The sequence below is a fragment of the Chlamydotis macqueenii genome, chromosome 7, assembly GCF_036417535.1.
Source record: "Chlamydotis macqueenii isolate bChlMac1 chromosome 7, bChlMac1.mat, whole genome shotgun sequence".
Classification (NCBI taxonomy): Eukaryota; Metazoa; Chordata; class Aves; order Otidiformes; family Otididae; genus Chlamydotis; species Chlamydotis macqueenii.
In genome coordinates this window covers 27,329,694-27,343,800 of record NC_141562.1, presented here as the reverse complement: position 1 = coordinate 27,343,800, position 14,107 = coordinate 27,329,694, and the positions used below count along the sequence as shown (strand labels likewise).

The window sequence follows — 14,107 nt, the reverse complement described above, 5'->3', positions numbered from 1 at the left end:
AAACCTATGGTTCATTCTGTTCTACTCCTTGAATCCTTTTATTTTTTTTTTTTTAAATTCCCATGGATCTTCACATCCAGTCACACAACCCAAGCAAATAAAAACAATCCCTTATATACATTTCCTGAAGTCTACATAAAAGATTTGTTTAGGTCTCTAGAAAGCCACAACTGGAAGGATAATTAATCACCTCAAATGAGAAAAGCACTTTGAATCAAGTCATAATTAGTTACTTCAAATGGCTTCACTTATACAGTTGGATAAGGTGGTCAATGGTTATCACCATCTGATAACCAGCAACTTCTAACATTCTTCTCACAGACACTCCCCTAAGCCAGCAAACACAAGGAAGCTAAGCCACACTCTTATTGTTCTTAACAGTTATGGAAAGAGCGCAGAAAAGCCATTTTATGTATAGCCTTTTGTGAACATTTAGCATCCCTATAGTGTAACTTAATGCAATGCTCTCTACCCCATTAATTTCTCTCCTGGCTGATACTCAACAACTCTTTTCACCTGTAAAGCTTTCTCTCTTGCACTTCTTAACTAGGACCCACTTTCAGATGCCTGCTGCAACACTTGAGCAGCTGGACAAATACAGATGTCAGGAGCCTCTGCCAAACCTGGTATGTCAGCCTGAGGAAGAGAACAAGACCTGTTCTCTAAAATAAGCGGGAATTTAGCGATAAGAGTAAAAGAAGACATTTTCACCTGGCTCCAGAATGCTGCTTTTTCTATTCTTCACAGCTAGTGACTACCTAGCTTTTTGGGCCAAGGAACTTCTCTTTATTAAATGGCCACGATCTCCATCTTGCAGCAGCTAGCTCAGGAGCGCGCCAACATGCAGCTACTGTGCGTCTCCCAAATAGCTGACATGTGGCTCCCATGCCAAAATGGCATCTATGACTGACAGCCAGGCTGCACTGAGCCACGGTAAACGGAATAACGCACTGTAGGGAAAAGATAAATCGCTAAGAATACTAGAGGTTAAGAAATGCATTATTCTGGGATGCTGCTGAAGGCCTAAACTAACCACAACTCCAAGTGCTGGGAGCTCTGAGGAACAACCCTCATCTCACACCAAAGTCATCTGCTGTAGTTCCCCATTCCCTTAGTTCTTCAGTAAACATAGTCTGCAACTCTCAACCACAAAGACTTTGACAGGTGGCTCCCATAGCCTGAAAAACCCCAGCCACCACCAAACTAGGCTATTTATACACTCTAACAAACAACAACAGTGGAGTCGCCAAACTTCTGGGCACCCCAGTTTTCAAATCCAAGAGAGGTCAGGATGTGCTTGCACACCCAGCTGTGCCCTTCTCTCCATGCCCTAAGGGCTGAATGCAGATCAGAGAAACCCTTCTCCTCATCTGCATAGGATTTCTGCACTTTGCAGTGTTGTTGAAAATGCCAAGTAAGAAGCAATAATAGAAAGCATTACTACTTTGAAAACTAGCTCCATTAATTTTATGTCTGAATATAGTCTTCCAGAAGATAACATGTATCTAAGATGTGTGTAGTGAGCATAAAAGTGAAAAAGAATAAATATAATCAAATTTGACAGTACTGTAGGGAGATGTCAGCTCATCATGGTGGCTATCTGGAGACTGCATTTCAATACAGCGAATTCCAGAAAAACTATAACATCCCATTGCAAAATGTGTGGAGCCTGACCAGTAATGAGCAAGAAGTTTTGGCACAAACTAGAACTTGTCATTCTCAGCACCACAGTCTAAATAACACATTGCCACTGGGATAGAAACACTCTTTTAAGGAAGCTCTGTCTGTGCCATGACCTATTGCAGATTTAGCTTGTGCTGCAGAGGACGATTTGGAAATTTGAGTAAGGCTTAATCTCCTGATCTCTACCTTCTTAATCATCTGTCTTAGAGGCAACTACATCTGAAGTAAGGAGACTAAGCCCCAGTTCCCAAAGGGGAGACGTGGCATTTCACGCCATGTTCACCATTTCACACCCACAGAGCAGCCCTATCTGAAGCAAGCTCTGTGTGCTACACAAACTGAGGACACAGAAATCAGTGTGAGCTGTGAAATTTTGCAAAGGAAACAAATGCTAGAGGTACACTGAAACACACTGATGGTCTCTGAAGACTGTGGGAAGCTTAAGAGGCAAGGACATAGGAGGAAACAGCATAAAGCCCTTGGTAATTCAAACAGAACTGAATGAAAGAAGAATGCAAGATATAAGGCAGCTTGCAACCAAGCTGAGAGATTTTACTCCTCTAGCTCCAAGCTAGGCGTTGCAGCTGCTGTGTTTTGCAGCTGCCTGTGCATAAAACAAACAAACAAAAAACAAAACCAAAGAACAAAACCAAAAAACAACAAACCCTAAAAGTCTCTTTTTTTTTTTTTTTTTTTTCTTTTTAAAACTCAGTACAAAGGCTAAGAAAACATAACAACTTCTTCAGGCACTGAGGCCACAAGAGTAAAAAAATGCTTGGGAATTTTTTTTACTGCTGCTATGGAAACATAATTTCTTGGTTAATAAACAAGAAAACAAGAAGGAATATATGCAAAAATTCCTTCATCAGCTTTTTAGCCTCTTAAGCAGAAAGAGTTAGTCATGGTTCTGAGTATGGGTTAACGCATGGGCCAGCATTATGTACCATTCGATAATTTAGCTGGGACCACAGCCAGAGGAGGGGGACACCAGGGCACCCATCAAAGACGGGTAAAATGGTATTGGGGACTCAGAGCTGACATATGCAAGAGCTTGCACTTTGGAAGAAAATCTGAACTACTCCCCACTGCATAATTAGCTGATGTGTTGCAGTCATGGCCACTGCACTGATCATAAATACCGCCCTGCTAACTTGCGCTTCTCCTGTCTGTTGGATCACCCTGTTGTCTCATTGTCTTCATCTGAGATTGAAAGCTCTCGTGGGATGAAGGCTGTCTTTTCAGCTACTGTAATCCAAATAAATATAACTGTTCCTGGATACTAAAAAAGGCAACAGTGGAAAAACTTTTATTCCAGTTATCTTAGCAGAAATAACTGCTCAATCCACATGAGCTGAAACAGTTGAAAACATTTTAAATATTACAATAGCATCTTTAAATACTTATCCAGAATGTCAGGTTCATGTAACCCTATCTCAAAACTGTAGAGCTTAAAAGGAGACAGGATTAGCAACAGAGAAGAAACTTTCACAAGGCTCTTCTTTTGCTTGTAAAACCTGTGAAATCAAGAAGGCTCACAAAATAAGAAAAGAAGCTCAATAGATCCCTCCTACTTATTTACACTCACAACACAAGAAGGACATAACTGGACAGCAACCAGACTAACAAAAGGACTTGCTGCCGACCATACAACCTACAGAACCCCCCACATAACATACCTGAACACAACATACACCCAGAACCAAAACTGATTTATCATAATCACAGTTTCTGTGGTCAGATCTGGAACTATTAGGAACATATGCATTTGAAGAAATAAGCCATTGAATAGACTTTCTCTTCTCTCCTCCTCCTAATAAAATTTGCCTCAGATTTTCAAGAGAAAAATGGGCCAAAAAAGAACCCTAAACCTTCAACTCTCGGTTGTGAATGGTGCCTTTTAGACACCATATTTTGCATATCTAACTCTCTCATTCTCTTCTGTTCAACAGATGCCTTCTTGGACTACAAGTCCTGTGAAGCAGCCTTGCCCCTAGTCTTCACAGAGAGAGCTTATGTTTCATGACAGATCACTCCTGTGTGCTTACAGTTCATCATGGGCAATTAAGTTTGATACAGGGACCCTGGCCGACAGAGGGTTTGGGAATCAGAGGTGCTCCAACAGTACTTCAAATCAAAACCATATAAATTTACAGATTAAGAGGGAGAACTGTTTTCCTTTTGTTGATGGAGAGGAAGTGGGGGGGGGAATTCTACAGAAAGCATATGTCCTACCCTTAATCCAATTTTTACTTAAATCACACAGGATGTAGCTACATTCTCAATTACCCAGTTAGATATTCTGCTAAGCAATGAGAATTGATGAAGGGATTGCATGCATGAAAAGCTTAAATAATTAAATGTTTTTCACCATTATATTTGCTGACCTACAAAAAGATTTCTCCTCACAAGTTCTGACATCTCATACCATTACAAGTAAAACAAAAATAAAGCAGCTTCCTCTCATAAGAGGAAAATTATTACCTCCACTCAACTCAGTGGGAAAACCGAAAATCTCAACCACAGCTGACAGGTATCTCTCATGACCAAGAAGAGATGTGGTGCTCACAAGGGGGAGGGATGTGACCAGGTGGAGGGGGGTGTGTGTGTCTTTTCCTTGAAGCTAGCTGCTTCAACAGCAATGGAGGCCTTTTCTGTGATTTTCTGGGGGTCCCAGAAACATGGATTTGTTTATTAGAGCAATGTCTGTGTTCCTGCATTCAAATACTGACTAACATGTCCTCTGTCTAAACTCATATCAGCCTGAGATAGGAGCAGCTTCCAATGTAACTTTTAACTCCCTCTCTTCCTTTTTTAATTACATTCAGATGTTTTCTTATTGATTTATTTGTCTTTGTATTTAGATGCAGGGATTAGAAATTTCTCTTATATGACAATTCAGTTTTCCATTATAAGAAGCTTCTTATGCTGTAACCCAGGGGGAACTGAGAAGAAGCTACCAACGCATGAAGCAGGCAGAGGAAAGATGCTTTCTGGAGATTGCATTGCACTCTGCTCTATCTTGGCATCCTCTGAAGCACTGCCATGTGATTCATTGCTCTCTGCCACAAAACCCACTCCTCTCTTGTAGAGGCAAGGGTGTTTGCCAAGAGTCCAGAATAGATCTCACACGGCACCACTGCTCAGATGGGCAGGACTCCTGGTTAGCAGAAAGGATGTGTTGTATTCCCAGAAAACAGGAAGAGGAAAACAAACAAACAAAAAACCACAAACAAACAACACCAACAACAGAAACCACACACACACACAAAAAAAAAAAAAAAAAAAACAAAACACCTCCTGGAAGTATCCAGACCTTTTGCTGATAAGTACTTGATAGCTGCATTGTTGCATTCAGTTTGTCACCCACCAGTTCTGGGGGCTCAAAGATGGCTTTGAAGGACTCCACAAAAAGTCACTGAGGAAACTAAATCTATTGCCAGAAGGCTTAAATTCACTCTGCAAAGACAGATCCTCCTTTTGAAATTTCCAAGGTCTCAAAAACTAGAAGAAAATACTGAAAAGTACCGATTTAAATAATGCAAGAGATTCAGAGACCTTAATGTGCAAATAGAACAGAAAATTCTGAGAAAAGAAGTCTTTCTCTTGGCTTATTGCTTCCACTTACTATCTATTTGCATTTCTACGACATGCTTTCCAAAGAAACTCACAGCTGTTGTCTAAGACTCCACACTCTCCTCTGAAGTACAACATGCTTAATCCTGAATTTTCCAGGTGGGAAACTAAGGTTTAGAGCCCAGGAGCTCTACCTACTACCTACTCTGAGCTTTTCTCCCAGATCTTGCAAGAGAATTCAGGAGATTCTGACTTCTCAACCTCTCTGAGTCTCTGGGCCCCACACTGGCCCCTATTTCATTGCAGAAAATATGCAGAAGTGTCCCAGAACATACTGAAACACTCACAGATCAGCGTGTTTCCCCAGCTGACCGAGTACCAGATGCCTTCAGTTGTAGTGATGATGAAATACATTTCCATTGCTCTGGGAAAACTCCAAAAGGGACACTGCTGTCATCTTTCTGCAGAACTCAGGTGATGCTGTGAGTTCAGTATTAGGACAGGATTTGCCTGCTTGTTACATTATTTATGCAAAGCAGATTGCTTGGCAATTACGTTTAAAATACAATCACAGTGCCATTTGGACTTGTTAGGTAAAGAGGCAAAAGTTTTTTTAAGGCTTTATTACCTTGAAAAGTACCAGGGTAAGTGGAAACGACTGTTCTCTCTCATTAGCTGCATGGTTATTTATACTTTTGCAGATTACCATGGTAGAGCGCAATCAGGCTTTGGAAGTACTGTTCAGATTGAGGAGTTTCAAGAGCTCTACTGAACAATTAATCCTTAAATATGTTAACAGGAATAAACCTGCAGCACATGCCCAAAGTCTGCTCCAAACAGGGGCTTCTAAATGAGCTGAGAAGAAAGAACTATGAGAAATGATCTACCAAGAAGCTGCTCACACTCAGAGCAATGGCTACAACCCGTTGACAGTTCCACCAACGACGCTTTCAGCAGGTCATGCAGTAGCTGTAACACAACAGGTAAATATAACACAAGGCACTGTGCTCCAACCTCTGACTGCTTTTTTTTCCCCTGTTCTTAGAGTAAAAAACACCTAATAACAGTACTGTTTAAGGCATACCCTTTCCACACCACAGGTAGGACGTTAAGAGGAAGAGCAATTCCTGTCAGGTAGAAAGTATTTGGTGATTTCAGATGTCAAGGAACTGGCCTGTTTACAGGTGTGAGTTTGGGGTGGGATATTTTTTTTTGTGGGGAGGGAATTTTTATCTGTCCAGCAGCATGTTTCTCCAGGCCAGGATACTCCATTTCCCACACCAGACTAGAAGCATGGCAGGTACATGACACCATCCAAGTCTATCCATAGTGGAGAAGACATCACCACCTTACTGTGACATCTCTAGTCCTTTAGTAGCTACTGTCCTTACCACCCAAGGCAACACAGATTCACTACCAAGAAAACCATCTCAGCTCAAAGGGTTGAGGAAAGCGGCTAAGATCAGCTACGATTATATCATGCACTGTATTGGATACTATCTTGGACACTGTTCTAGCAAGCATGTACCACCTACAGAGACTGTTCTCATTGCCAGCCTGACAGCAAAGAGTCTGAGGAATGAGAAGACTTGTCTAAGGACGCTGAAAAGTGAGAATGAAACCAAGCTCCTCTGTGTGCCAGGGAAGTGCCTTTACATCAATAAACCCTCTTGTTTGCGGACTCCACTTCATTAAAGCTATGTGTTCTTAATTACGTGTCCCTTTTCCAAAAAAGCAACTCCAGTTATCTCAGATTCCCCCCAGCCTCCTCCCCAATCAGCTCAGATAGTCCCCTCCATCAGCCTCCAGTTTTACAAGAGACACACTGCAACCCCTCCACGCCAGTTGCTGTGACTTCTACAATCTACTTACCTCCACAGTGAGCTCTCCGTAACACTTCCCAAGTTGAAGTCGTAGAGCTTTGTCAGAATGAGAATCACCTAGGGAGGGGGAAGGGAGGGAGGAAGAGAAAGGGAAAAGAAAGAGGAAAAAAAAAGAAAAAGAGTTTTCCTTTAGACTGTGTAACAACACACAAGGCATCCGAAATCACCCAAAGGAGAGCTTAGCATTTATCCATTAAAGTTGCAGTATTAGAGGATCAAGTTTTTTAAAAAAAAAAAAAAAAAAAAAAAAAAAAAAAAAAAGGCAAATCGTTAGCTCAGTGCTTCATGTAACCAGTAAGATTTATTTTAATCTCAAAATGTTTTGCATTTGAAATAAAACATGCCACCAGGAATTAATCAAACATCGTGGGCTGCCCTCTCTACAACTATGGGATGGAATCAGATGCTCCCTTGTTAACTCAACAGCCTGATCAGAAGTTACAGTTGACTTCTGTTTCTCAAGGTGCTGCCACAAATTGGTGAGTCTCCATGGAAAGAATTCACATTTGTTTATGAAGATCCCCATCCACTAAAACAGTCAATTTTGCCCAGAATTAGCTTTATTGCTCTCTATCCACTTTCACTCACTCTGGGAGCATGGGAATTTCCGCATGCCATCACCTTTCTGCAGTGGTAAAATAGAGGGACACAGAGCATGGCATTCAGCTTAGATACTAAGCAAGACAAAATCTCAGCTGTACCATTAGAGCTCAAGGAGAGCCAGAGCTTTCAGGACCCACCGAGTAACCTTCTGGCGAGTCATGAACACTCCCGAGTTACGCCCTTGCAAACTGACGTAGGAGGAGAGGCGAGTTAAGCAGCACGTGAGGGACCACAGGGGAATATAACTTCCCTCCAACATCCTTGGTGTTCTGAGCTCAGATTTCCCAGGTAAATGTAATCCTCCTAGCTACCAGCTACACGGCCCAATGCCCCTCTCTCCCAGAAAGGCAGCTATGCACCCTGACAACCAGTGAGCCTCTGTGCAAGCTCCCAGGCTCAGACAGGATGGGAACTTCTGCAGAAAGAAGAGAGGTTCCCCAGTGAAAGTTAAGCAAGGAGCAGATGCTCAAATGCTCTTTTTTAGCATAACTGATGTCACACAGTTCACTCCCTCAGATTGTATGGGACTAGCCTAAGGAAAAGCTCTAGGGCATCTCCTCATTTTCATTTTGCATCATTTTAACATTTCAGCATTGTTTCCTTCTTGCAGGATTTGAGAACAGGCTAGTTTCCCTCGCATCTGCTTGGGCTCTGAAAGCACCTAGGGAAATTTTTTGTAAATACTTGAGGGTTTTTGTTTATGCGTACTTCACAGTTTGGCTAAAAGATGGGTCCAAATGAGAGGTGTAACCCAAAAAGTTAGGTTCATTAATATTTTCCTATGCAACAAGGATCTTTTATAACACCTCTTCCTCCTCTGACAGCAGTGGAACCTGCCACACCTTTCACTCGGGTTTCCCAGCTGAAAGGCTGCTGGGTGAGGAGTTTAAAGCTTTGCAGAAAAATGCCAAAAGATTAATCAATATCACAGCGCTCGGTCTGCTGCAGCAGTTGGTTACTGTCAGCATAATACCAGGAAGAGACCTGTTTAAATTGTCAGGGACCTTGGTACATGACTATGCAGCCAGTGCCCAACTTAACGGCTTTAGAATAGATGCTCTGAGCATCCCTCTCTCTACTGGATTCACTTTCCCCATCCTTGATTGCATTTCATCCCTTTATTTCCCCATGCAGAGACCTTTAGGAGGAAGATAAAAGCCAAGCTGCTTCCAGCAGGGTGTGAAAAGAAACCTGCCAGGCAGATTTGAGTCAGCATATGCGAGCCCATGTCAGACTGAACTGATGCTGCGCAGTGGGGAAATAAGGACAATATCCTTTTTATCGCAACTTGAACCCTGCACACGCCTTCCCATACAAATTGGGATAAGCCAGCTAGCTGCAAGCTGCACCAAGGCTTGTGTACCTCCTCCTCCCTTTACACTACCTGAGGGAAGCAGTGCAGCCTGCTCCCAGCTAAAACCTGATGAGAGTGATATTTTTAGGATGTTACCTATATTCCCACAGGGGCTCAGACAGGACCCCTCTTGAGAGTCTCAAGAAGCACAAGCCCTGCCCTGCCAGAAACTACACCCTTCTTAATGCTCACAACTATGGTAAAGTTTCACAAAGTTCATTTTCCAGTTTCAGAGCCTAATCACATTAAAGACAGCAGGACGACTTCTACTGAGTCCAGTGGATCCCAAATCCAGCCCTAAACATATTAAATAAAATCTCCATGTCCTGGTCAAATTTTAACAGAGTAATTCTACCTTAAGTTGCAATTACAACTAAAGGCAGCATCCATACTCTCCCAGGTCTTTGTGTTCCTCTCCCTATGCCCTATATTTTTGAAGATGTCACTTACCCGTTATAAACTCTGCACACTGCAGGATAACACCAGCTTTATAGGAGCAACTTGAATCCTACTTAGCTCCTGAGTATAAATCCAAAGCAAAAGCACATTGTTTAATACAGCTTTCCTGGATTTTCACCCAGAACAACTACAAAAATCTCAGCTCTGCCTGTTGTTAACGTATAGAAAGTAAAAGCATTAACATCTCTTTGCAGTTAAATCTCACAAAGGGTCGCAGGAAATCACAGGAGTTGCCTGAGGCAGTGGCAACACACAGTAGACCCCTACAGCAAAGCATCCATAAAATCACTCTCCACGGACACTCAGGCCAGGCAACTCTTGCACCACAACCCCAGGTGGCTTCCACCCTGTCCCCACTTTTTTTTGAGACAAGATACTTAAGATTGAACAAAGGCTACTCTTGTGGTGGTTTACAAGTGTGAAAATCAGAGAAATCTGGAGAGGCTGAACACACAACCTTCCCAAGAAAAGCTGCAAAAGCACATTCCCCCACAACGCTGCCTCGTGAGACCGCGGAGCAAATGTAACTGCTAAAGAAGTGTCACATGTAGTTAAGACACAAATCAAAGCCTGAACGGCACAGCTGGTTCCCATGTTGTTTTCATGGGGTGCTTTTGACACAGCATTGCAGGGGAAACTTCAGAGCATTTCAAGAGGCTACTCTGAGGCCTCTGCATCATCTTGCCCCAACTGTGCTAAGAAGAAACTAGAAGCAGGGATATCAGGGGCAGATGTGGGCAAGTACCTGATTTTCTAAGACATTCTGTTATTTGAATGCTTTAGTTGAAAAAGAATGGAACAAAACATAAGGAAAACTGTATATATATTTCCAAAACTGAATTCTGACAGGAAAAAAAAATGAAAAAGAAAAAACCCTCATTGATTCAAGCTAAGACATTTGATTCAGATTTCTACTTTGTAGTTGAAAAAGCTTAGCTTGTTTTTGTCAACACTAACAACTAACCGTGGCTTTTCTGTGCCAGAGTAATTTTGCATGAAAATTTTGACAGTTTTAATTTTAAAATACGAATTCAATTGAAAATTGGAGATTTCACATTTAATGTACTATTTTCAAAACAAAGAAAAACATTTTCTTCCCGTGAACTGAGGGAAACCTAGAATTGCCACCCCATAGAAAATGCTCACTCTTCAACCTAAATTAAGATTACCCTGGGGAAACAAAATAAAAATGAAAAATGTTCCAAGTGACATTGATTCAGACATAGTAAAAACTTACACTCACGCATTCTTCAATCAAAATAAAGAAAGCACTCTTGTAGTGCCAAATTAAACTTTTTCTGTTCATCAAACCAATCTTCCCAAAATTAATTCCAAGTCAGTTCAATGCTGAACTGAATTTTTCTCCAGGGTCATGCTGTCCACGCTAAGGAATACAGCTCAGATGTGAAATTCCCCCACCATCATATGGGCCAGGCTCCACACAGCCACACTGCGCTTCCCAGGCCACCCCAGGGGCAAGTGGCCCTTGGGGCACCAAAGCAGCTCAGCTGGTTGAGAAAGAAAAAAAAGGAGAACTAGCCTGCAGAACAGAGTGGGGAAATAGACCAGGCTGAATTACAACTCCCTTAAGGCAATATAAACCCTCTGGAAAATGCAATTTCAAGCTGAGCGTACACAAAACTAAATGACCTGAATAATTCAATAAACAGTTTTGGTTTTCTAGACAGAAGTGAGGATGGAGAAAGGATAATCAGAAAAAATATTTTATTTGGAAACAAGTGATGTTCCAGTCCTGCAAGAATTTCCTTATGCACTTTATTTTATCCATATGGCTCTCCCCAGTCCATATGTTTTTGTTTTGCAGAAACTACACTGTCTGCTGAGTAACCTGCTGTAAGGCTTGCATGACAAAAATACCAACTCCTGTCCATTATTTATCCTCAATGGCTTATACTACAATACAGATTAAGAGTCTCTGGCACTGAGAAATCCCGCCATCTAACTCTACAGTATACTGAACCGCTAAATCCAGATTTAATATGATGGACGGCTTCACTAAAATAAGGCCAGCAGGTCTCCAAGACTGCCCCATCCAGCAGCCTTGAATCTTGACACAACTTGGCTGGCATGAAAGCAGAAAAAAAAAATAATATAACCAGAAACAGTAGCTCAGGTTTCATTCCATGTTGAAAACATATCCCTGAAGGGATGTCTGTTGTTCAGACAATTATTAGTAATCTCTCAGCCCATAAATCACAAAAGTGCTCAGAAGCTCTTCAGAATATTCAGTGGCATAACAATTTTCATGCCCATAAAATTTTATTATGAAGAAAGATTACTTTCGTTCATTAAACCCTCCTCCAGATCTTGCCAGTTCTACACTGGCAAAGTGCTTGGGATATACTCCACAGTGGAATATCTAACTGTTTCCCACAAATTACAGTGTAAAGGCATTACAGTTCCTTCAACAGGTTGACAATGAACTTCAGAACAACCAAAAAGTGTGACAAAGTCGGTCTTGTTCCCCTAACAGGCAATGCTCATGTTAGAAACAGGAGATAGAAGAGCACATCAAACAGAGAGGACAGGTGATCATTTCAGGTAGACACCTGAAAGGCCAGAACTGATGCACGTCATGAAATTCACCTCCTCTAAGTGATTTGGCTAGATCAGCATTGAGATTAACACAGCTCCTCTGTAGCCCTGTTCACGTATTTACAGTGTAATTAATGACGAGCAAAGGGATGAGCACTGGGCAGCACACAGCAAAGAGATCGCAGACAGATTCACACGTGAAGAATGAGAGCTCTCAAGACCCGCGCTTGCTCTGGCATGCTGGGGTCTCCATTTCCCACCCACAGACCTATTTCCATGGTGTTCACAAACTTGTCTCCCCTGCATACACCAGCCACAGGAAGCTTGCCTGCAATTTTCATCTGCCTTTCCCCCATTCATATGGGAGCAACAGCACCCAATTTAAAATGTGAACAACCACAGGCTACTGGGAACCAGTATCAGTTAATTGCTCATAGCTGAAGGCAAATTGTCTTAAAACTCTCTGGGACCTAAAAAGCAAGTAGTACTGCTCTATGGATGTTCTTAGCTGTTCCTTTATTTTCATGTTGTTGTTGCGGGGGGAAGAGGGGGAAGGTGTTTTGGTGTTTTTATGTTTGGGGTTTTTCCTGTGGTGGGGGGGTTTAAGGCACAAATTTAATAATTAAAGATGAACTGAGGCCTCAGGGCAGACAAATTTGCTAAGCAAAGTGGTCTCCATCCAGACCTGAAATACTCCATCTTCAATACATTTAGTTAATTTAAGCTAAGAACCATCAACTGGAAGATAAAGCACCAATTTAAGTTCACCCACAGTTAACAGAACAATTTAAGAAAAAAAAAAAAAAAAAAAAAGAACACACACACCCCTCCCCCTTAAATACCAATCTGCTTTCTTTTCACCTGCCTGGTGAGTGCAGCTGAAGAAAATGTATCTCCAAATACCAGCAGTTAAGGTACCAGCATCCTGAGACACGAGAAGAAAACAACAGCGGTACTAACAACAAACATGGGCCAAATCCTGCCCGCTGGAAATCACAGCGACACTTTTGCAAGAGTAAAGCAATGCCAACTTAAGCAGCAGCAAAGGACTTTGTTTTTATATCTCTAGAGATTAAAAAAAAAAAAAAAATCTGTGGGTGGCTTCAGGCAGTGCAGGCAAAAGAACCCTCTGAAATTGAAAGAGACAAGTCCCAAGATCACACACAAAAGCAAAACATGTTCCAATGAACTTGTGATCTCCAAACAGCTGAGACTGTCAAATCTGTCGTCAAAACAAGAACCAGTAACTAAAAGAAAGATATTCTCCTTTAATCCTCCTTTGCCTGTGTTGCTTTTCACTTCCAGTATGAAAACTGACACCATACCCTGTCCTCCCTCCCTTCTATGTAAATCAGGCAGCAGAAACTGGGGCAGGGGGGAACCAAAACCAGTACAGGCCTTTGCAGAAAAAGCCAGCTCTGAAAAGCCCAACTCCCTCTTCCCATGCCGTTACCAGCAGGAGCAGGGCAGGATTCTCGTCTGCTGGTTCTCAGCTTTAGCAATTCAAGGGCAAGTCCAGCTTGTCAGTGAAAAAGCACACATTGGCATCAACACCGAGACAGACACCTCTTCCAGTGTCATGGATTTACCTTTCTGAGCTCACACAAATCTAGAAAGGATTTTGAATTGAACCTGACAGGGTCACTCATGCTTTTGGTTTTAAACACTTCGGTGCAGGGACGGTAATTCAGGTTCAGATGTGCCTTGCACACAGAAGTCTATGCCATGGTTGTGAACGCAGTTGAATAACATCACCACCAAAGCAATGACAGATGCTTCCACGACTCAGAAGAGGAATCTGACTGTAATGTTTTACAATAATATGAGACAAGAAGTCAGATTCTCCTCCTCCCAAATCACAGATTCCAATTACAACCCAAATGAGGGGTATTCACAGCCCCTAGCTGTGTAGCACCTGCAAGTCAGCCACATTGCTCTTCCATCTCCACCACACATTAAAAATTGGATAATCTCTCTCATGTAACATTTTTTTCCA

General features: G+C 42.0%; 1 protein-coding gene across 1 annotated transcript in view; it reads right to left on the bottom strand.

Annotated features, from left to right (window-relative positions):
• SORCS3 (sortilin related VPS10 domain containing receptor 3) overlaps nucleotides 1-14,107 on the bottom strand; it is a 307,485-nt gene that overhangs the window by 201,541 nt on the left and 91,837 nt on the right. Inside the window, exon 2 of the mRNA XM_086751900.1 lies at nucleotides 7,129-7,196. Within this exon, the coding sequence (XP_086608026.1) occupies nucleotides 7,129-7,196 (68 nt within the window). The remainder of the gene's footprint in view (nucleotides 1-7,128; nucleotides 7,197-14,107) is intronic.